General features: G+C 36.8%; 1 protein-coding gene across 1 annotated transcript; it reads right to left on the bottom strand.

The window, feature by feature from the left end:
• Window positions 1-1,185: 1,185 nt before the first annotated feature.
• On the bottom strand, window positions 1,186-17,536 carry LOC124174133. The gene is made up of 6 exons (XM_046553254.1): window positions 17,409-17,536; window positions 15,351-15,442; window positions 7,973-8,088; window positions 5,972-6,123; window positions 3,722-3,872; window positions 1,186-1,465 (listed from the first exon to the last, which is right to left on the bottom strand). Exons 1-6 carry the CDS (start codon window positions 17,437-17,439, stop codon window positions 1,342-1,344), a joined length of 666 nt encoding a protein of 221 aa, XP_046409210.1. The 5' UTR covers window positions 17,440-17,536; the 3' UTR covers window positions 1,186-1,341.
• Between the last annotated feature and the right edge of the window lie 6,996 nt (window positions 17,537-24,532).

The following is a 24,532-nucleotide window of genomic DNA, read 5'->3' as shown; positions in this document are numbered from 1 at the left end:
CGTCACAATATGCAATAGGGTAGTTTCCTTCATCAAAGAAAAGGAAATGCAATGATTGGGATTCCTTACCCACCATTAGTCTATTCATAATATACAAATTATTTGGTTTTATAAATCCCAGTTTAGACGAATGACAACAGTCAATTTTAACCTCATTTGAAAAAGGCCAGATTGGCGCCAAAACGATTCCGCTCCACGTGACGTCACAGGGACCTAGTTTCAATGCAAGTAGATAGGAGTTTTACATCGTCTGAGATTAATAATGCATGCATGAGGCACAGAGCTCAGGGAAGCATCTCTTAATAATCACACATTAAAAATACCTCAGTTCGGAAATTTTTCTTAGTTTAATAGGGTATTAATAATACTTATTTAAGCCAAGCACTACCTTCTAGCAGGGTACTCTGCTACCTGCTAGCAGCCTGCCTCGTGTCAGCGCTCAATGCCTTGCCCCAAGGTCACCTCACAGGGCGGAAGCGGGAACCAGAACGACTTCACACGGTCTTTTCCCATCATTCCTACTTAGCCGTCGCGTTTTCGCGCGCTTGAAAATTTTCACTTTTCGTTTAATCGCGAAAAATAGATATCGTCAATTAAAAATCTAAAAGTGTGAAATTCGTACTCTAGGAGTTATAGTCTTTCGATTTAGGCAAAAAAATAATAGGAAACCACCCTATTCCAGCTGCCGCCGTATGAGGCAACCTGGGTGCGAGGCTAAGAGCACCGATGCGATGCGGGCTGCTAGCAGGTAGCGATTGCCATAATTAAGGAATATTAATACCCTATCACACGAAGGACACTTTCCGACCGTGGGCAATTTTAGAAGTGATTATTAAGAGATGTTTGCCTGAGTTCAGTGCCTCGTGCATGCAATGGTGATCTTGGACGATTTAAAACTCCTGACTACTCATCTAGACCATGTAGATCCCTGTGACGTCATGTAGAGTGGCATCGCATGGGCGCCAATCTAGCCTTTTTAAAAAATCTTTCTCTATCTCTGCTGTGACAGCTATCTCATTCCACCCTTTCCTTGTAATCCTTTTTCTCCGCTTGAAACCTAATGTTTGGCGCACCACCGTCATCATGTTCTTAAGTTGGTACACATCTCTAGCCAAAGCTATAGGCGAAATAACAATTGTTCTCCAATGAAATTCTTATACTGTACAATAAGTGGTAGAGGAAACATGTATTCAACGCGATTACTTGATATATTTTAATCAATTCCCGTAGTGATCAATCCTTGTCTTCTGAGAGAACCCACTTACGTGTTCAATTGTTTAAAATACATATAGAAAGATTAGTTAACATATCAGCTATACTACTATAATCTATTGTAGCCACTCAATAATATTTTGAACAGGAATAAGAATTTCTCAATTTGTTCTCAAGGCTGATTGTAGTTCTGTGAAAATCTGGGCAGTTCCCACTTCTTGCTTTAATGCATTCCAAAGTGCTGAGAGTAGTCCTGGAATAGAAAAAAAAAAACGATTTTAATGTTTCTCATTTCTTTTAATGTAATAATAAATTTATTAAAACAAGGACTACATCACGGCTGAAGGGAGGCTTATACTGCAAACGAAATTTTTTTAAATGACGCATTTTATTTAATGCATACTTATTGATTAAAATTAAACCGAAGGATAGAGGAAGGGAGGAGCTTAAGGTAAATATTTATCAGCAATTGACCATTCTAATTGTGTTGCGAATTATGTTATGCAATTATGAGCAATAGGGTGGTTTCCTATAATTTTTTTATTGCCTAAATCGAAAGATTATTACTCCTGGAGTACGTATTTCACGCTTTTAGATTTTTAAATGACGATATGTATTTTTCGCGATCAAATGAAAAGTGAAAAATTTCAAGCGCGCGAAAACGCGACGCGTGAGTATGAATGCCGGGAAATCTCTCCGTGTGCTGTATTTCTGATTCCCGCTGCCGCCCTGTGAGGTGACCTTGAGGCGAGTTGAGCGCTGATATGACGCAGGCTGCTAGCGGGTAGCTGAGTACCCTGCTGGCTGGTAGCGCTTGGCTTAAATAAGGATTATTACTACCTTATCAAATGAAGAAAACTTTCCGACCTTAGCCAGTTTTAATAAGTGATTATTAAGACATGTTTCCCTGAGCTCTGTGACTCATGCATGCATTGGTAACCTCAGACGATGTATAACTCCTATCTTCTCGTAAAAAATAGGTCCTTGTGACGTCACGTGGAGTGGCATCGCATGAGCGCCAATCTGGCCCTTTTCAAATGAGGATAAAAATGGACCATTGCCATTCGTGTAAACAGGTTTTTCTAAAACGAAATAATTTGTATATTATGGATACAGTAATGGTGGGTAACGAATCGCAATCAATGCCTTTCGTTTTCTTTGATGAAGGAAACTACCCTATTCTTCAGTTTTTAAGGCACATTCTCAAACTAATTGCCATATTATGGCTGCACTGCTCTTAACCCGGTGATTTTAATTATAGAAGAAGTGTCGGCGAAGTTCTGGGAAGGTTCGAATCGGAAGTAACCAGTAACCATACTTTTTCATTTTGTAAAAGATGCATTTATGCATAAAAAATCGATACATTTGACTCAAGATAAGGTACTGCATTTTTAATACATAAATTGAATAAAATCATGACGCTATCTAAATTAACATATATATTTCTAGATAAACTCATTCACTTAGAGGCAATAATAGGCAGGGAAAGTGGCGACGCTGTATCTTCGTGTCCTTTCGGGTAATTACGTGTAGTAAAATGTGTAATCATAGCATCGACGATTTTCAATAAAATACTAGATGCACTAGTTTTTGAAATTTGATAACCAAAGATCATTAGAAATGTTTGTAACTCTGTCGATAGTCGTAGCATTCTCTTCTTCTATATCAAATCTGTATCAAACTTCTAGTCCTTGGAAATGGAAAATGGGGAAAGTTAAGTGGTTATATACATCATAGCTCAACGTGTACTCAACGTAAGGTGTGTAATAGTAAATTTCTAGATGTATTATTTGTACCCTTGCAACCATCTTTGTAACTAATGATGGAGTTGTATTAGAATATAAAAATTATTTCAATAGGGTAGTTTCCTTCATCAAAGAAAACGAAAGGCATTAATTGCGATTCGTTACCCACCATTTGTATATTCATAATATACAAATTATTTGGGTTTAGAATTACCAGTTTAGATGAATGTTAATAGTCAATTTTAACTGCATTTGAAAAAGGCCAGATTGGCGCCCATACGATGATTATCCACGTGACGTCACAGGGACCTAGTTTCTATTAGAGTAGATAGGTGTATTACATCGTCTGAGATTACCAATGTATGCATGAGGCACAAAGCTCATGGAAACGTTCCTTAATAATCACCTATTAAAACTGTCAATGGTCGGAAAGTTTCCTTCGTTTGATAAGGTATTAATAATCCTTATTTAAGCCAAGCGCTACCTGCTAGCAGCCTGCATCGTATCAGCACTCAAAGCCTCGCCCCAAGGTCATCTCACACGGCGGAAGCGGGGACCAGAATGGCGTCACTCGGGCTTTTCCCATCACTTATACTTAGCCATCGCGTTTTCGTGTGCTTGAAAATTTTCACTTCTCATTTAATCGCGAAAAATAGATATCGTCATTTAAAAATCTAAAACCGTGAAATGCGTACTCCAGGAGTAATAATCTTTCGATTTAGGCAAAAAAATAATAGGAAACCACCCTATTAGTTGGTACTTACTGGCAAAATAATTCCGAAGTCAACTTGTCATTGTCAGGATTCGTATGATCGCAAAAGAATAGCTTGTCAATATCATGTAATGCCTCCATGTTCCGCAGACATTCCTGGACTTGATCTTCCATGCAGATTCGGCTTTCAGGGTTCATAATAGCTGGAGGCAGTAGACATAGAATGAGAGAAAGATGAATAAATTATCAGGATGTGTATTGCATATTATGCAATACACATCCTGCTTGCCCTGTGACTGTTTATGATATTCATGGCAAAAAATACTCAGTTGATGTGGTATTTGGAGGAGGAGTGCCAAAAACTATGGCCATTTGCGCAATGAGGGAAGGTTAGGAAAGTAAGTGCGCAGAGAAACTCGGTGTCGGCATTAGCCTGCCCTTTGCGAAAGGCGCCAAGGGGACAATGGCATAACGTCCGATCCGACGGACGGGAGCGATGTTCATGAAGTGCCCCCTACACAACACTCAAGCAGGTATTGCATTGTCTCTGAAATTTCAGTGCCAACGCCGGCATTCGAACCATAGCCAACAGGATAGGAGGTTAAAATCCCAAGTCTCCACTCCAACTAGACTTCAAATCCACAGAGAAAAAAATAACCCTTGCCCGGGATTTAAACCCGGATCCCCCGATTTCCGGTCAAGTGCTTTTTCTCTGTGGAAATTTCGCAAAATTTGTGCATTGCGGGGGTCTCCCTTAAAGTTATCACAGTGGCTAGTCCCGGTATACTTCTTGATTTTCTTCGGTTTATTAATACGACGGGATATTCAAGCTGATCAATTTTAATAATACTTAATCAGAAACAAGATGGAAAACTTCCTTCTTAAAGGCAGACATCAGTCAACGACTTCAACTTCTGCAATTCCAGTGCCAACGCCGGCAATGGAACCCAGGCCGACGGGATGGGAAGTTAGATTAACTGCCGCCCTCCGGGGGTAATGGTGTGAATCAGTGACGAACCTTTGTGGATCTTCATTTAGGAGGGGGGCTGAGACCCCTCTGCCCACTCAATTAGTATATTTACCCCTTTCGGTCCTGTCGTACATTTCAATGATAGCCGCGCGATCGTCGATGAAATTCATATTAATTGGCGTGGGAAAACATTTCCTTGGACTGGGTATACAAATACGGACTTCAGGCTTGCAGATTTCTCAAACAAGCATTACTATTTTGTATAAAACATAGAGTGTACCTCCATTTTTGCTTAGAAACTCTCAGAATACGGTCATCGCAATGACCATAAGCCGTTTATTTTGCATTTCTAAAATTTAGGAGTGAATTTGGATTAGATGGAAATGTTTGAAATTTGTAATCCCCAGATAAAAAATTCTAGCACCTAGCGGTACCGTATGCTACATTCTGGTAGTGCAATAGTAAACGGACCTTTTTTGTTGTTTATCATAGTTTAATTGGGTTTTTGACAGTTTTTAATTGGCAGTCATATTTATAATGACACAAAACGTTTTCCTTGTTATTTTAGCTTAATATTGTATGAAAATGTATGCATTTTGTGAAAATACTAAATATTTACCAACGCTTTTGGCATTAAAATGTGAATTTCAAAATATTTATTGAAATTCTATTTGTTGTCCCATTGCGGTATCGGTAGCGGTGCCAAACTGTATCTCCAAAACTATTTGTGCTTAAACTATTTGTATTTGTGCTTATTTATTTGTGCTAAAGTATGTCTATAAATATTTGTACTTAAAATATTTGCACCAAATTACTCAGAATTCAATTGATTTTAAAATATAAGATTTGGATAATAATCGGATAAAATTATCAACTCAGGCGTTACCGGGTTAACCTTCAAAGGTTCCTTCAACCATGAGTGATACGCCATTTCTTTCCCTTCCGAAAATGTCCTCTTTTGTGACCTTGTTGGTCTTTCACCGTGCTCTTGTGTTCGTACATGTGGACTAATTGGTAATTGGCTAGCGTGTGTGTTTGCCAAGTGCAGTCCTCATTCCTTATTCCTCATCATCACCCTTGTCCCCACCCACATTCGCTTCCCTCATCCCAACAATAGCAGTCATTTATTTCGTCATTTTGTTTATGCCCTAAACGTTGATAATGCTGATTACTCACAGTGTTTGATTATAGGGAAAACGTTTGTGTGCTCTTGTAGCATTATGATTTTAGGATGTTGATTCATTATGAAGACGTACTTGCTTACAATAGATTGAAACACAGAGTCAACTTATAAATCAAAATAAAGTTAAGAGGAACAAATAAATACATTACCTCGCATTATTTCTGCGTCATTTTCGCAAACTGCTGAATAAGTTCCATCAAAGATGTTTCTCACGAAAGGCATCATCACCGCAGCTTTATTTGATAATGTTGCCATTTCCTCCGTCATTTTTCCAAAGCATTTGCTCACCTCAGCCTTCTTTCTAAAAATAATAAGGAATTATTATTACAAATGCATTCATAAATTAGAAGTTGCATTTTTACTGAACTGAATCTCAAACAAAACATTTTCTTCAAGACAGCTGAACCTTTGTTAATTAGGCGTGTGAAATTATTTAGTCTAATTCGGTTACACAGTCGAAAGTTTTTCAAGAGATAAATTATAAAAAATATCGCGAAAGCGGGCTTAGATATATATTATTTGAACTTAAGACGTAGTTAATGTGGATGGGATTCAAGAAGGAATAATTATTTATTTAGGGGATGATGATAGAGAGTTTTGCACAATTATGAATATAACAAACGGATGTAGGTAAATCAATTCGAAACAATTGACTCACATGAGCCGGGAAATGAGCCCGAGTTAGAAATTTTATTTCGAATGCATCTTCTTTAAGAGCTGAATATTTTAAATTAAACAAAGCAGTCGAAAACTGTCTCTCTTCTAGGAAGGGAAAAATCTATTTATTTTCTTTAAGCATAATGTTTTTCTTTTAAAATAATCTCTTTTACTAGTTATGAAGCCCTCATGGGGGGTTTCAAAGAATTGTATATGTTAATGTGCTAATGTAATATTTGTTAGCGGGAGACTACTAATTATCTTATCTTATATTATGTCAGGGGAAATTAACGGATAGCAAGTGAGATTAGCTTGGTACCATGCAGTCCATAGTCAGGAAATTAAATCTTATGGCAAATTTGAAACTTAGAACAATATTTATGCATGCTACAATGAAAATGTCATCATATCTATTTAAATTAAATATTATGGTTTTTCAATGCAATATAGCCTCCCGAGAAATGCTGGGGATGAGTTATTGCGGTTTTGTCATTTAGATAAAAAATCATCAACTTTTACGGAAAACTCTTTGCTGTTTTATTTGAGAATCCTCTGGACTAAGTACAACTAATTTATTATCTAAGGAATTATATTCTATATACATCTAATTTATTACCGACCGTCAATAACTCAACACCATCATTAATGAAGTACAACTGTGGTCAATAACTTTATCATAGTTCCTCATAAGAAAGCAGGGGAATGAATGCTCATGGAAAGACTATTTAAAATGGTTAAGAATAAACTTATGCTATTTTTAAACACAGGATCAATCTATTCATTCCATATAAGTATTTGAAGGTTTGTGGCAACAATTTTGACCATTCGTTAGTCGCGTGACGTCTACCAGACGCCAATTTATTTATTTTTCTTTACCCGCATCGTTTTTTTTTTCTAAGTTAGGAAACTGTCCTTCGTTGTGTCTTATTATTTTATGCGTTTGAATTAGTCATCAATATCATTTTATGTTTAGTCGAATTTCTGGAATTAATACAAATATTTCCTGCTTTTGGCGTCTGGTAGAAGCCACGCGACAACTTGAGGTATAATGCGTTTCATGCTTATTCCTTCGCATTATTCATTGCAAAGTTTTTAAAAGCGTTTAATAATTTAAACAAACATCATTTACAACTATTTAAAGCTTTAAATTTGTGGTACGCAACTTTTTTCGACACATTTATGATTGTAATCAATGCATCACATGAATTAAGCATTCATTGCCGTAAAAAAACGAGCATTAAGTATTTTTTTAAAATATGAATATCCCCATTATTATTATGCATATATTTTTGATGCCCATGCATGAAATTAAATATTATATGAATGATTTATTTTAGCTAAACCAGTTATTTCAACTGGCATGTATTTTATATAACCATTCCAAAATGTTGTGTGTGAGACGCCGCAAAGACGACGAATTGCGTTCTAAAATGTAACGCGGTATGACGGAGGGTTAAAAATAGCATTCCAATAAAATAAAGCATGCATCCTACCTGCATAAATGCGTGCAACTGTTGCAATTGCTATTGCCAAATATTCTGATGGTTTCATTGACTGCCTCATCGTCAAAGTCTCTTTCATAGCAGCTTTCAAAATTGTTTTTCACTTCCTGAAACAAACAAAAATTATTCAACCCGTATCACAAGTAATAGGAAGTAAACGAAGTAAATAGCACTACTTAAAATTATGACTCATGTCCAGAGATACGTGAAAATTGCACTTTCATTTTTATTTCATCGCATTTTCAATAACAGTTTATCGCATTTTGCAGCGTCTATTTTTTTATTTTCATATTGAGGTAGATGACGATAAAATGTAATGAAACACGGTTATATGACAAAATACAGAATATTTTAAATAACTATGTCGTAGAACAATAATAAATTAGGGAATAAGACGTATAGTGGCGGAGGTGTAGCTGGCCCGCTCCCACTTGTAATTTGCGGCCACGTAGAGTCCCAGCCAACTAGCAGCTGGACAGTCGCTCACATGCTCTAAGCGGTGAGTGTCGGCGGAGCACTTAAACTGCGCTCGGCACAAAATGTACGAATTTTGCCGTCGAAAAGGCAAATTTGCGCAAAAATATCATAAAAATCCAGTCATCGCATCTATGTCGTATTTATTTGCGCACATCGCATCTATATCGCATTTATCGAATGAAAAGTGAAAATTTTCAAGCGCGCGTAAACGCGACGGCTAAGTAGGAATAATGGGAAAAGTTCGTGTGATGTATTTCTGGTTCCAGCTGTCGCCCTGTGAGGTGATCTTAGGGCAAGGCTTTTGAGCGCTGATACGACGCATGCTGCCAGCAGGTAGCAGAGTACCCTGCTAGCTGGCAGCGCTTGCTTATACATATGAGGGTTATTTTTACCCTATCAAACGAAGGAAACTTTCCGAACTTAGATAATTTTAATGGGTGATTATTATGAGATGTTTCGCTATGTGCCTCTTGCATGCATTGGTAATCTCATACAATGTAAAACTCTTATCTACTCGTATAGAAACTAGGTCCATGTGACGTCACGTGGAGTGGAATCGCATGGGCGCCAATCTGGCCTTTTTCAAATGCGGTTAAAATTGACCATTGCCATTCGTCTGAAGCGGGATTTCTAAAACTAAATAATATGTATATTATGAATACACTAATGGTGGATAACGAATCGCAATCAATGCCTTTCGTTTTCTTTGGTGAAGGAAACTACCCTATTACGCAATTAATTAGTTAACTTGCGCAAATAAAAGGATTCTATGAAGTTATGTCGTATCTCTTCATCATCATCGTCACTGGTCAACAATCCTGGGATTGGTCTTACGCAGCTCTCCACTCACTTCTCCTATCAGCTAATCTTTTCACACCTACGTATTTATTCTCTTTCACATCCTTCTTCACTTGTTCCATATATATTGTTCGAGGTCTTCCTTTTCCGTTCTTGGCTTTCACTTGTCCTTCGACGATTGTCTTCATCAGGCCATCATGTCTCAAGATGTGGCCTATAAGGTTGTTCCGTCCTCTTGTTATTCACCCGAAACATTCACATTATTCAGTCAGTGGTCAGAAGTGGCTTTCATAGTATAGATATGTTGGGTCAACAAAGCGTTTATAAAAGAGAGGTCTTGGAAGGAAATTGGTCAAAAGGTGAAGTAACCCTGCCATGTCGGAAGGGACGATCACAAATTCAAATTAAGTTCAAACAGCAGAAAGCGAACATTATGAAGGAATCCCTCCTGCATAGGGGAATAAAAGAAAGGAATCACCTATCTGAAGATTTTTTGAAGATCTTCCCCGCAAATATTAAATTTTTTTAAAGTAAGTCTTCCTGGAGTCTTGGTTGATGCCATTGGTGGTTCATTAGGTAGCGTTGAAATTTAGTTCAACTTTCTTATGGTAAGAATATGGTACACGTATTAGAGTATTTTTTTAAATGTTTTGTTGGTTTATTTTCTTTTCCTTCACTTTGCTCTTAGCTAGGTAGGATTTTAATTTACTTACATTGAATCTCATGTTGACACTAGGCTGCAGCCTATTTCTAACTATACCTATGAATTTAATATATTAATTCAGTAAAATGAATATCGATGTGAGTTCTAGTGAATACTTTCCTCATTTCAACGTATATATCGTCGTTACAATCGTCGAGGGACTAGTACATGGTAAGAGCGGTGAAAGAAGACCTTGAATAAAATATTTGGAAGAAGTAAATAAGGATGTGGACGAGAAGAAATACGTAGGTGTAAGAGGATTAGCTGACAGGACCATTGAGTGGAGAGCTGCGTTAAACCAATCTTTGGATTGTTGAATAGAGATGATGATGAAGATCTGTCTTCTAATTTTAGAATGTCTTTCGCGTAAGTTTCTCTGCTGACGATTGTTTTTTTCTTCTTCCATCGTGAGCTATTAAGCGTTCTAGATAGCATGATTCTATTATCTCTATGCGTTTTTATTTCCCTAGTTTGACGTCGCTCTTGACCTCATCCCCTCCACTGGATATCGGTATCTCAATTTTCTTCGTATTTATTATTTGCTCGTATCAGTCTCTTGTCCTATCTATATTTATCATAATCTTCTTCAAATCCTTCTCTTCTTCTGGCATGGGTGTGATAAGAAGTAAAATCACAGCATTCCAAAAACAAGTTTTGGACTGACAGTGAAACTTGATGTTAGCACTGAAAAATATCGGAGAAACGAAATTTAGTTAATTAAAACAGTTGATTTTTTGATAATGCTGACCTGTTTGATTATGGGCACGAAAATCGTCTGACAGACAAAGGAGAAAATAAAATGTTACCTAAGAGTGCAACATGGTAGGGTAATTGTGCAAAAATGTAACGAATAAGCCTAGAGTAGGGATGAATCGATCGCCTAAAATCGAATACGATTCCATCGATTCCAGGAAGATAAATATTAAAAAAAGAGAATAATTGTAGTGATCCGGAAATGGAAGATTTCCATTTCCGAAATCTGCATAAATATGTTGTTGTATGACGTCATTGACAAACTATGCCTCGGGATTTTCACCTTTTCACTTTCAAGAACGCCTAACCTTCCTCTTCCCCTACCTTTCTCCTTCCTCTTTGATGAAAACATCCTGGTTCCACTTCCCTATATAATGGCACGGTGGAGATGCCATTGGCTCTCATGCACTCAGTAACTCATACTCAGTCACTGGTCACTTGTCAGTGGTCAGTCAGCAATGTAGCCGTCAGTTGGAGCTGAAGCGCGGGCCTTAAGGCCCGTGAGACCTAAGCGCCTCGCTATCCACAGGTGCCATCACCAGCAGCTCCTCTCCTTCCCGAGACTTTCGGTAATATCTTAAATTTTGGCTATTCTAGACGCACAAATTCATCATTACTTTATGCATATTCATTGAATTGATTGGGTAACTGGGATTTATAATGGAAATAAACTTTGGGTTAAAAACTGAAAATACTTGTGTGTGATTATTCGCTTCCCGACACCAAGGGCAAGAACCCACACGCAATTCAAAACGTGCGACCCGCGACTTTCGAGGTGGCGGGCCGCACCATTACATAAGCTTGGGGCATAATGGCCGCCACACACCTGAGCCATTGTGCGTTATTAAGTCAACAATTTTTTGTCTGAAGCAGTCAAAGTGTTTATTATTATGTTAAAGCGGAGGATATATATTACTACAAGACTAATTCTCTATTTTTATAAATATAATTTTTAGGTCACTTAATTGTCGTTGTTATTTTATTGCATTAAATGACTACATTTTATTGGCATCGATGCTACTGCGAAATCAATATCCCTCCAGTTAGCATGAACAAGAGTCGGGGTTATTGTCAATTCGAAAGAATTGGAGTTAGAATCAGAATCGAAAAAATATATCACCGCTCACCGCAGTGATTGACATAGAGCGCATTTTCTTATGTATAGGTCAGCTTCTTTTTTACCCCGATTAGTGTATTAGATGACCTTGAGTCAAGATCAAGATTCGACACCTCTTCTTTAAACTTACACCCAGCACCACAGTCAAAACTATTGAAGTTATTTCGCAAAATTCGACAAAATTGCAACAAAAAAAATCCCAATGTCTGATCAAACAAAGCTTCAGACTAATGTCGTGGATTCGAGACTTGAACATCATCATAAGCTTTTGGAAATGGCACCCCCGCCGAAATAATGGTAAATCTAAGCGTCCTGTAAGCGCAACTGGTAGAGCACCCAGCTGGCGACCGGGAGGTTCTGGGTTCGCGAGTCCCAGTTAGGCCGCATATACCCCCTTATTCCTGCCATTTACCGTTTACCACAGCACCGTTATCCTCGTCCTTTTTCTATTATATGCTCCTGTTCCTTTCTTTCCTACTCTATGATTTTATTTGCATGTTTGCGCTTAAGCCGTCGTGTGAATGTATGAAAGAGTATGGTCTTGAAGAAAACGCTTCTTTCGGTGACACTTAGTTAAAATAAATAAATAACAAGACGACTACGCATCATTATTATTTAAGTTTTCTACCGATTAAGGTAGGTTTCCATGGAGTGCTATAAGTAGAATTCCGGGAGCCTCCCCTTCCATTTTGCACTTCCCTCCTCAATTCACAATAAGAACTACTACCCTTCATTCTATCTAAAAATCCTGTTGTTTTCCTTCCTCTCCCTCTTTTACCTTACATTCTACCCTCTAACACTGTTTTCAGCATCCTATCCTCGCTAAGTACTCGCTCCATCCATACCTTCTGTCTCCTCCGTATCTCATCTAAAAGCTGCCTCTCCTCACCCACCATGTCCAGCACTTCATCGTTCCTCCTCCTCTCCTTACACTCCGTACAGATAGGAACTCAGAAAAAAAGACACTCAAAAAATGTTTGACGGACGTTTCTGTGGGGTACCCACCATTCTCAATGAGTGAGACGGGACTCACTGTGCTCTGACTGCTCTCAATGTCGTTCAGTGGATTGGCCGCCGAAGTTTCGGAGAGCACCCTCAGACGAGAATACACGAGATTACTCAAATAAGGTGTCCGCGTTGGCAAGACTACCTCCCAGGCGACATCGTGTAATCCATATCAAAGCGTTGTGCATGAGAAATAGGTCACCGGAAACTTGGTAATGAGGAAACGGCAATCAATGTATTCAAGAGTGATGTTTTGTTGAACGCACGAGTTCGCGCACTCGGAGATGTCTCGTCGCGTTGTCAGCGAAGTTAACTTGAATGACAGTAAATGTTTAGGAACACGAAGAAAAACGACACTTAATCTACTCTTTTTTTGTTGTTTGTATTTAATTTATCGTGATTGCAAGAACAAAAAAAAGTTTTGAAGTTCTATGGTTATTATTTCTAGTAATCAATAAAATAATTCTCAACGTGTAAGATACATTTTTCGATTTAACTTTAATCATTCACTATTTTTTAAAGAAGTAACTTTAAACTTGAGTGGCTTTGAAAAACATTAAAATTAAAGTTTACTTTATGATAATTAATTAAAATGAACAAGAGTATTAACTTTTAACGTAAAAGTCACATTTTTCGATTTGAGTTTAATCAGTCACTTTATTTTTGAAAGGTAACTTTAAACCTTAGTTGGTTTTTCCCGGGATTAGCTTTTGATTTCTCAGTAATTTTTTTGTTTCCATTCCCAACTATGGTAGTTTACTCATTTTGATTGAACTTAAAAAGGTAGCTGTCACTACACTTGGAAAGTTGAACTGTTAATAGCCTCTGGGATGACGTGGAAAAATATCAAAATTGCGTTTCGGATTCGCTGTACTTTGGAAAAGCTGCTATGGACGATTGAATTAAAAGCCTATAAAACAGTTTTAAATTGTAGAATTTTATATTTTCCTGACTTATTGTTTGAAGGAAAATTTCCCGGGTTAGCCACCGGGTGTGGTTTTGGTAATTGCTTCCAAAGTTTCAACGGCTGAGTCTGCCAACGTCTTCAGGGGTTGAATACCGCAAAGAATATCCCCCTGAAGACGACGGCAGACTCAGACGTTGAAACGTTGGGAACAATTACTCAAAACCGCACCCGGTGGCTAACCCGGGAAAATTTCCTTCAAGTTTCAAATTGGGTAATTTCTCTCGCGCTTCTTATAGGGTGGTATAGAAAATTAAAAAAATATTTCCTCTTCCATTTATTTTGGAGGTGATTGGCGCCATCGAAAGACACCATCGTAGTCGGAATTGTTATTTTATTTTTTTATCTAGTACAAGTAGCAACGATTTTATGAAAAAATTTCGGAAGATAACTTTAAACATTTTCGAAATACATATTGTGAAATTCCCCATTTTTTAATAATACGACACTTCTCGCTATCTATATACTATTAAGCCCAGCTAAACTTGAGTTAATTTAGAAAACAAAAAAATTTAAGTTTACCATATGATTATTGTTTAATGTAATCAATAGCAGTGGCGGATTTATGGGGGGTTAAGGAGGCTATGGGTCATCCTTGGGTATCCAATTTACGCTAGGTGAAATGGTAATTTTTTCCGACCCCCACTACTGCTGAAATTTAATTTTTAGTATTAACTTTTAACGTAAAATCTACATTTTTTGATTTGAGTTTAATCAGTCACTTTATTTTAGAAAGGTAACTTTAAACCTTAGTTGCTTTTTCCCGGGATTAGCTTTTGATTTATCAGTTAATTTTTTTGTTTCCATTCCCAACTATGGTAGTTTAATCATTTCGATTAAACTTAAAAAGGTAGCTGTTACCACACTTGGAAATTTTAATTGTTAATTCCCTCTAGGATGGTGCGAAAAAACATCAAAATTGTGTGTTCGAATTCGCTATAGTTTGAAGAACTGCCGTGGATTATTGAATTAAAAACCTATATAACATTTTCAAATTGAAGAATTTTAGTTTTTCCCGACGTATAATTTGGAGGAAAATTTCCCGGGTTTCCCACAGGGTGTGGTTTTGGTAATTGCTCCCGACGTTTCAATGGCTGAGTCTGCCACCGCCTTCAGGATTTGCCCAAAACCCCACCCGGTGGAAAACTCGAGAATTTTTTCCTTCAAGTTTCAAATTCGATACTTTCTTACACGCTTGTTTTAGGGTTGTATATAAAATTTAGAAATATTTCCTCTTCCATATATGTTGGAGGTATTTGTCGTCATCAAGACACCACCGTAGTCGGAATAGTTTTTTTTAACTTGTACAGGTAGCAATGATTGTTTGAAAAAAATTCCGGCGAACAACTTTCAAATTTTCGAAATATCCGTGAATGTCGCCATTTTTCGAATAATCCGACGCTTTTCGCTATTGGAACATATCTTTCGATTTGAAAAATGTTTTTTTTCTGTTTTAATGCATTCACCAACCGCACCATGGTGACTGGCCATAGCATTGTTATTTCACCCCAATAGGTGCAAGCAGGTGACCGACTGCTGAGTCAATACTTACAGTAGCCTTACTTTTGCATTCCAAAAATCTGCTTTCGTACGAAGAATGTATTGGATCAGAAAAGGCAAGAATAGAGACTGCTAGGAGTGTACCTGTGAACACAAAATTATAATTATACTTTATCTCGACTCCAATATCCAATATAAATGATACATTTATAAATGTTCTATGACGGAGCCACCTAAGAACAAAGTTTTAATGCACTTGATTTTGTAATTTTCGGAGGAAGAATGAATGAATGTATATTTATAATGCTCTACAGTAAACTTTAAGATAAAAAAACTACCTATTTTTTCTGCTCAGATATAATCAATTATAATTAAAACAATGCATTCAATACCAGTCATAGAAAAAATATTTTATTATCTTTAAAAGAAATCATTTCCCACTTCAGTCAGCCAACCAACTTTTCCTGGGCAAGGTTTTAAAAACAAATAATTGCTAAGGGCGTGCCCGGAAGAGCCAATAATCAAGTTAACTTGATGATGTTGGACAACAATCTTATAAGACAATCAAGGACTACCTCTTATGGAGTAGCCACTTAGCAGTCATCGCCTCGTTTATGACTTCAGTACTATGGTAATATGCCACTAAAAACATAATAAGGTTTTAACCGATTCAGGCGAGGTATAAGGCAGGTTCTGTGAAAGTTCGGCGTATTCAAATAAAAGATACCTAGTTGCACTTTTCTACATTTATTTAATGTCCTCAAGCTTATCAAATCCTCTCCAACCTCTCAATCAAAGGAGAGTAAATGTGATATTCTTCTATGCTATAGTGTCTTACACTAGATGATGGCACTGTGAAACGAAAAGCTTCGTTCGCATGAAATAAATGTGGATTCTTGCAACTGCCATTTTTAATAATAAAATTTCATTACCGTTTTATGATTCGCAAAAGAGAGAATTGCCCGATATGTTCATCAAAATTGTAAGCAAAGGTGTATTGAAGTTAAAATCATTGTTTACTCGGAAAATTTCCGCAATAATGTTTTCCTAAACGTAATTAAGACAACGTCTACGCCGATTTGCGGTTTTAAACACAATGTTATCTTAAATTAATGTAAACTGGAAATATGTGGTTTGAAATTTTCATCGTAGATTTTTCTTATGCTTAAAGGTTATGCTATGCTTATGCCTACTGTTAAGCTAAATATTCGCCTTCAATGATATTTTGCCTGCGGCCATCTTGAAGTTAGATTTACATCCACATGTTAGCCATCACTCCATTCGGAACGATTCATGGACATTATTGGAAAATCGATGCTAATTTTTTAAAACTCGGCGATGACCACTAGATGTGTGATTTGCACGCTTCAATCAATGGCGAAACAACTTCTTTCGTCCAAATTTCAGAAACTTCCAGCGAATTTTCGAAAAAAAAAATGTCAGACTGATCAGCCAAAACTGATGTTCTGCAAAGGGCTTCTTGTTTTGGCCACTAGGAGTCAACAAAACTGACTTCTGATTGGTGATTGACCTCAAGAAAAAATAGAGCCTGTTCTAAATTCCAAATTGGGCAAGACATTGTATCCAATATTGTGAAAAGGATATTGGATTAGAAATTGGTGTTCGTCAGTCGCACCACAATCCAATATCCAATAGATTGGCCAATAAATTGGGAGGTGCCATACGTGCTTTAATGCATCCACCATTCATCAATAAAATGACAAAATCAGGTCCCAAAATACGCACAACGAAGATGATTGATTAATCCGAGTGCAGTGATTTTCTATGCACTTACTCGTCTCTATTGGATTGGGTGTACTTCGATATTATTTTATCGTGTAAGGTTACATGATCTTACCCTGTTAAACTAGTTTTTTTTTAAAGATTGTACAGCCAAATTTATAGTATAAAATGACGACTAGTAGATTATTTTTATAGCATGCGATTAATTTAATATTAAATGTTTATGTAGGAATCTTTACTAAAAATGAATGAAAATTATGTAATCGACCAAGTAATGCGCGATAGAAAACGGAAGAAAAACTGATATTGTGTGGATAGGTATAATTACTTCTGCACTTTTAAATATTTTATGCATCCAAACACTTACCGATTATTATGAGTAGTCTATGTGAAGCCATTTTCCCGGCGCGTATCGCCTTTTCTTGGGGCCCGTGCAGTTTCAACTTGGGGAAACTATCGCACTTTTTATGTGGCACAGTCTATAGATTAGCTCTTTTCGCGACCAGGAAGTCCACAAAAATGATCCGCGATGGGGACTTTCGATTTTATTTGCTCGTATCATTCTCTGGAACGTGACGCGAAGACCTTTGCCATTGAAAGTCAAAAGATTATGGTTCGACAGCCATTAAAGGCTCGCTTATTAAAAAAAATTAAAAATGGTATTAAAATAGAAGAAAATTAATTCGTAAAATAACATTGATTCTGGCTTTCGTGGCCACTATTAATTGTTATGGGAACGTCCATTGACAAGGTTAGTGGATAATAGAAGGACGAAGTAGAAAAAATTAGACTTTTGGGGGTCAAATGTGCATACGAAAAATGACCGTGATCAATGAGCCAAAGAAAACTACTGGTGAATTTGAAGAGGCGGAAGCAAAAGAGGATTATTAATTTATTAAGTGCTTATCAAATACGAATATTTACTTGTTACCTTTCGACCAAATTTCTGCTCGTTTATTGGAGCTTTAACAGGGCTGCACAAGTTCTAATGCAAACTCAAGAAACATTAAAAAAATGGAAAGTGCGGTATACACATATTCAAACAAATTTGACGAGTGATATAAGTAGATATTTCGTTAATTCTCCGTAAATGAATCACGATTTATTTTACACGGTGTTGAAGAACAACTGAACGTAATGAATTACTCCCGTGGGAAATGATTTCAAAAAGTACCATTACAATCTCCTGGGATTCGAGCCCGGCTTTATAAGTTACATCTTTGGTGTTGTTCCGATGTGTCTAAGACTATGAAACACTCGGGAACGAGCATGAAATTTGTTCATCATGAAGCTAAGTGTCGTTGAATAGACAATATTCTCTCAAGTCCAAATATATTTATAAGACAAAACTCTCCTAGTGCTCCATAAACTTCATTAAAAGCTAATTAAAAGTTCTGGAATATCGCTTGGGGTCACGTGACCTGAAACCCCTTATGACGTCATTGCGCGGTACACCATTCATTCGCCATGAGAGTAAAGACTTGAGTGCAAGAAATGAAATTAGAAATAATCGTCGAGATTTGTAGAAGTTCCTCTAAGCACAAATTGACACAATACAACAGTTTACTTTTGGTCGTCTCCTTAATGGCGGCTGATTTCCAGAAAAGCAATGATTGCTTCGTCAGTAGCGCTAAGCGTGAAGTAGAAGCAAGCAGGTCAACAATCTTGCGATGAATAAAAATTTATATATAACGAGCATTTCAAAATAATTATTTATTGTCCGTTAGGACTTAATAGATCATTTACTAGCTGAAAATCTATCTTATGTATTTACTTAGTAACTGACCATGCGGAACTTAGATAATTTTCCTCAATCGGCCGGAGTTGAGATCCAAATTATCGTTGAAAGGTAATGAAAAAGTATTTGATTGACAAAGATATTTATAGTTTCAAGTACTAGTTACGATGTATTTACTGGTGGATGTAAGGCTCTTTGCTTGTTCGAAGACCTGAAATCCAAAAACTTCACCTCATGATTAACTATGTAAAATTGCATAGGTTTTTGAAATATATTGATTGTACGGATTCGATTCTTATTTATCAATTATGATCGTATTTTTTATAATGCAATTTCAATTATTTTTATTGATTCATTATATTTGGGATTATTTTTTATCTTTCGTGGAATCTACAGTCCCAGAATAATAATGACAAATTAAAATTTCAATCACAATATTTTGAAATTGTTGATCTTGTGGCAAGTAGCCGACTTGACCTGCAAATATCCCGTTTTGTATTTCTGTGCATTCGAGTGATTATTTCTCATGACGATCTATCTTCCTAAATGTGTTACACAGGGTGCTTGCGGAGGAATCAGCAATACTTCAGGAGATTGTGGGGGAGACATTTCTAAGCATTTTTTGCTCATAACTATGGAGCCGCAACTCCTCAGTTACTGAGCTATAGTAAAGAGTATATACCTATACCCTCTTGTCAAAAATGAACAGCCTCGCTACCTGAAGCAGTTTTATCTGTCAGAAATAATAAGTCCAACATTTTGATTAGAATGGCTTCTGATTTTCTCATCATCCACTAACACAGAACTACCATTGCTTCCTTCCTAAATTCTTCACTACTGTCGGAGCACGGTTATGGAACAGTGTTTCAAAGGACGTTAAAGATTCTGTCTCTTTGTCTGTTTTCAAGCAAAGATTTTTTCGACAAATACAAACCCTTGAAAGAGTATAACTTCTTTGATACTTCTCTTTTATATTCCTATATCATTTTTCACTGCAAGTAATGTTTCCACCTACGCCTATATTTTACAATTAACATTTTTGTAATTTTGTGTTTTATGAACCCTTTTGTATGTGTAACCAATATATGTTCTTAATAAATAATGTGCAAGAACAATTAATTATATTATTATTCTCAAGGTATCCGTTATCCGTTGAAACATAGGTCAAAGTCAGGTGGATAAAACAGCGGAAAATAGCAAAAGTTTATGCTCACTTCCATTATCACTATTGAGAAATTTCACTCAATTAAAGCTAAGTATATTATTTACACTTGTAAATGAGTTTTTCGAGGATAAAATGTGTTAGGATGTAAGTACATGAAGGTATTTTAGCTCGGTGTTAGCATATGTCAATGCCATCATTCATTCTTTGACTTGTCTTATCTGATGTACACCAGTGGCGTAACTAGGAATATCCTTTGTGGGGAATGGCGGGCCCTTAGGGGATCTCGGAGGGACCCTCCCCCAGAAAACAAGGGGTCCGGGGTAAATTTTTGCAATAGAACATGCCTGGAAATACATAATACATCATTTTGTTACTCAAAATTTGGGTTTTACTCGTAATTCCGCGGGAAATCATCACAACAGGGAAAAATTAGTCTCCTATAAAATTCTTTTAGGCTTTGTGGATGATCTATCCCCCTCATACCTCCCCCCATAGTTACGCCACTGATGTAAAAGATAATTGGACAGGAAAAAAAAATTACAATTTTTAATTATTGAAGAAAAAAGCAGTATGCTATAACTACCACAAACATTCGTCGGTTTCGATAGCAAGCTTCGAGCGTGTGACCACCACTCAGAAATCAGACCGCGTGAGTGAAAGTGTTCTCACAAAGAGGATAAGAATGTGGAAAAGAAAGAAAGCACTGTATTGTTTCATAAGTATCATTCCGGCATCAGTGAGATATGAACTGCGACGGATCTTTCAGGGTCAGATTCAAGGCCATGATCCGAAAACCTTTGACCTCACCCATAAAAATATGTGACTCTTGACTGTTCAATGAGTGACTTGCTACACTCAACGAAGGTCGGGAAGAATCTGCCGAAATCTATATTTATGGAAGAGGATGTCAGTTTGTCAGTGCGCTATGCGTTGCCATACGGCTGCACGGATTGCAACAAAAGTTAGTATTCCTGGTGAAGCAAAAACCCAGTACTGTTCCACAAACTTTTATTTGCTGTCGACTAGTGTCGACGGCTATAGCGTCATTATCAGGACAAACAGAAGGAGCACTTACAATGTCGAGCCTTACATGTATATCCGACAACAGTGGAGGGGAAGGAGGGAAGGGCAGGTTAGAAGGAGGGTCTAAACATAAAAGGATAAAATCTGGGGAGGAAGAGGCGGTTAGAAGGTCAGGTGGTGAAATGGGAACACTTAAATTCAGTCATGTCATTTAAAATTGCGGTAATAGGTGCAAGAGTGCATTTAGTGATTTCGATAATTTCTAAAACACCCAGTTTAACACTTTTGTCGAATACATGTAAAAATTTGATGTCAAAATCACACTAAAGGCCAGATTCGATGAGATGCTTGGAAAAATGTGGCTTGAAGTCTTTCAATCTAGCACTTCTTTTGTGTTCGTCGACACGAGTGTTAAACCTACGACCCGTTTGACCGACGTACACTCCATTGCACTCATCACATTTCAGAGCATAGACACCACTTTTATCTTCAGGACGCACTTTGTTCTTTAGGTGGGGTGGGAGTGTATGAATACTGGTGCGAAGTTATGTGTGCTATCGACAAAATTAATTCAGGTTTTTAAAATTGTTAACAAAAATTTCGGTCCTAACAAAAATGAGAAGATTTTTTGATTGTTTGCAATCATAATGTCCCGTACAGAAGACGTTGTGTGCATGAATTCCTTTACAGTGTATTTTAAGAATTATATTGTGGTACTGAATTAAGTATTTGAAAGCTCAGTTATCGTTAGACATTTTAACTCCCCTGAAAAATTTATTTTTCTCACGTATTTTTGGTAACAACAAATGAAAATTTATTTTGCAACAATAAAATAATAAAAATGAATATCATTTTATGGACCTGAGTGTTGTAAACCAATTTAGCGTAGATTAGGATACTGTTGTTTCCACTAGCACATATTTTGACCTTAACTTCAAATAATTGCCAATAATGAAGTGGGCAACATTTTACTCAAAGCAAATCAATGATTGGTAATTTATTTTTAACCAATCCTTGTATTTTTCAACCTTGTATTCTAGATTGTATTAACATGACTCCCTACTCTGTACAGCCACGATAATAACTTATCGTGCGTTCTCGGCATTCCTAAAAACGAAATTACACGCAGCATAAGTCAGCACGTTTGTTTATCATATCCATGAAACTTGCTCGCACAGCAGCTGCTTAATTGCCAATGTCCTATCTCTAAGTGAGAAAACCGGTAACTTTGCAGGGATCATTGAATGCCTACAGCGGACCTGCTGAATCATAGAATATACAAAACAAGTTAAGCCAGAAATATCAAATTCTGGTGAAATGTATCAAAATTTTCGATTCATGTGTGATATTGAATGTTTTGGTTACAATTACCAAGCCAATTTGATAAATACAGTTTGATAAATACTATCAAAATGGTGACAGTGTTTCGATAAAATCCTCTAAAATCAAAAGGATAATAAAGCCGACCTAGTCTGTGCATATGAAAGATTATCCACCCAGAAAAACGTCGCTCTGATTGAAGATCATAAAATTAGAAGTTTAACGTAAGCCTCCGCAAAAGTAATACAAAAAAGAGGACATAAAATACGCCCTCAGGAAGTATCGGACGAGCCCCCCCCCCCCACGTGATGTCAACGGAGTCTAACAACTAGTCTTTACAGATGACATAATTTAATAATTAATAGTACACAAACGCATAAATATATTATCATTCTAATAAACTCAACCTTGTTTTGAAATATGAATAATATGCGACAGCAGTTTCGCTTCGTAACCTCAAGAGGAATACTCGATTTAAACAATAGCATTGCATAAGTACTCGATATCAATATCAAGTCAGATGCGCAAGGAATTTGCATTTTTGCATTTTTTACATTGATGTATGTTGACTGTAACGTGCTAGGTAACATCAATCGCATGAATTTTGTCTAGTATGACGATATAGTGATATAGAGTATGACATCGTTGGGGTTTTTCAAGTATAGGAATAATTAATAATATATAAGGAAGCACTTTAGTTACAAAACAGGGATAGTACACGGAAAAAAAAGATTTGATTAAAACTATCGAACTGGTGTGATAGGGAGTATTTTTGTTAAATATACTTAAACTTTGATGCAAATTATTAAGCACTTGATTTATTTTACCAAACGCTAGCGTGAGCTCTTGATATATTTCAACTAACATTTTGGTATTGCATAATTTGGTCAATTGTACGGAAGAGCTACCAATTACGTACGGAAGAGTATGGAATGGCAACCGATTTAGATTAGTTGTTAGAGTCCGTTGCAACCACGCGGAGGGCCCACGTTCAATGCTTCATGCAGGCTTGTTATTTTTCCACTTTTTTTTGTATTTTTTTGCAGAAACTTACGCCAAACTCCTAATTTTATTATTTTCAATCATAATAGTGTTTTCTGGGTTGAAAATCTTTCACATGTGCACGCTACGTCGATTGTATTACCCTTTCGATTTTGATAGTTTTTGTCGAACTGCTGTAGCCATTTCGGTAACAATTACCAAATCAGTTTGATAAATTCTATCAAACTGGTTTGGTAATAATTACTGCATTTTTCAATGTGCCATATGAACCCAAAAGTTTGATAAATTTCATCAGAATTCGATAGTTCTAACTAAACTTTTTTTTCCGTGTAAAGTTATTAATTTTCCTAAAATAATTTGTGTGAATAAATAACTATTCAAATCGCTACTGAAGATGTTCGTAAAATAAAATAAAATTTGGTTCTCATTGGAAATATCACGCATTTAGGTTTTTATATTTGTACTTCTTATAGATTTTATAAACAATAAGAAAAGTGGTTGATTAATCATCCTCCTTGCATGCAGTACGCATGTAATGTATTTTGTAAAAATAACGGAACTCATTGTACCGCAAAATTTTGCGCGGTGCAACATTCATTTGTGGCTTTCTTTTGGCAGTCTGTCTCCCTTTAAGTTAATGGAAGGAAGAACTTCTCAGTACCAAATTTTAACGCTAGAAAAAATAAAAAGGACCCGAGAAATACCGAGAATAAAACATCGGAATGAAGGTGCCGTTACGTCTACATATGTATCGAAGGGCACATATTTGACTATTAATGTCAGCTATTAATTTTTAAGCCACCAGGAAAAAAAACTTGAGCTCGCAGTTTTTGAAGTAGTGCGAAAATCTGTTGACTCCCGCATACTAATACAACTGATAGTAAAGGAGGGAGCATAGATGATGGCAGAAAAGATGTAGTGACAGTTCTCCCTAGGCAAGGATAATTATTTTTTACGGGAGAAATCGCTATGAGCGGTGATCAAGCTGGCCAAAGAGTATAATTCGTGAACCCGACCTTGACATCGTTCCTCAGAATCCTGGTTTGAAAGATTCCGGGAAGGAAGGATATTTTCTGAGTTTTACTGATTTATTTTGCTCTCTAGTAAAAAAAAACTCTCAACGCTACTATTCATTGGGAACGGTAGGTTGCATTGATAAAATGTCGATTGTCCTCAGGGGCTGGTGCCCTTTAAAAGTATATATTCCTAGTAAGCCCGCCACGCATGGTTTCATTGATATGTT

Source organism: Ischnura elegans, chromosome 2 (genome assembly GCF_921293095.1).
Source record: "Ischnura elegans chromosome 2, ioIscEleg1.1, whole genome shotgun sequence".
Lineage (NCBI taxonomy): Eukaryota > Metazoa > Arthropoda > Insecta > Odonata > Coenagrionidae > Ischnura > Ischnura elegans.
The sequence above is the reverse complement of the archived record's forward strand: the minus strand, read 5'-3'. Positions and strand labels throughout refer to the sequence as shown.

Excerpts from the sequence above, each read along its gene's own strand:
- LOC124174133 (XM_046553254.1), bottom strand. The coding sequence starts at position 17,439 with ATGGCTTCACATAGACTACTCATAATAATCG. Across the intron at positions 15,443-17,408 it reads TAGACTACTCATAATAATCG|GTACACTCCTAGCAGTCTCT; the intron begins GTAAGTGTTTGG and ends TTGTGTTCACAG. Across the intron at positions 8,089-15,350 it reads AATGCAAAAGTAAGGCTACT|GAAGTGAAAAACAATTTTGA; the intron begins GTAAGTATTGAC and ends TGTTTGTTTCAG.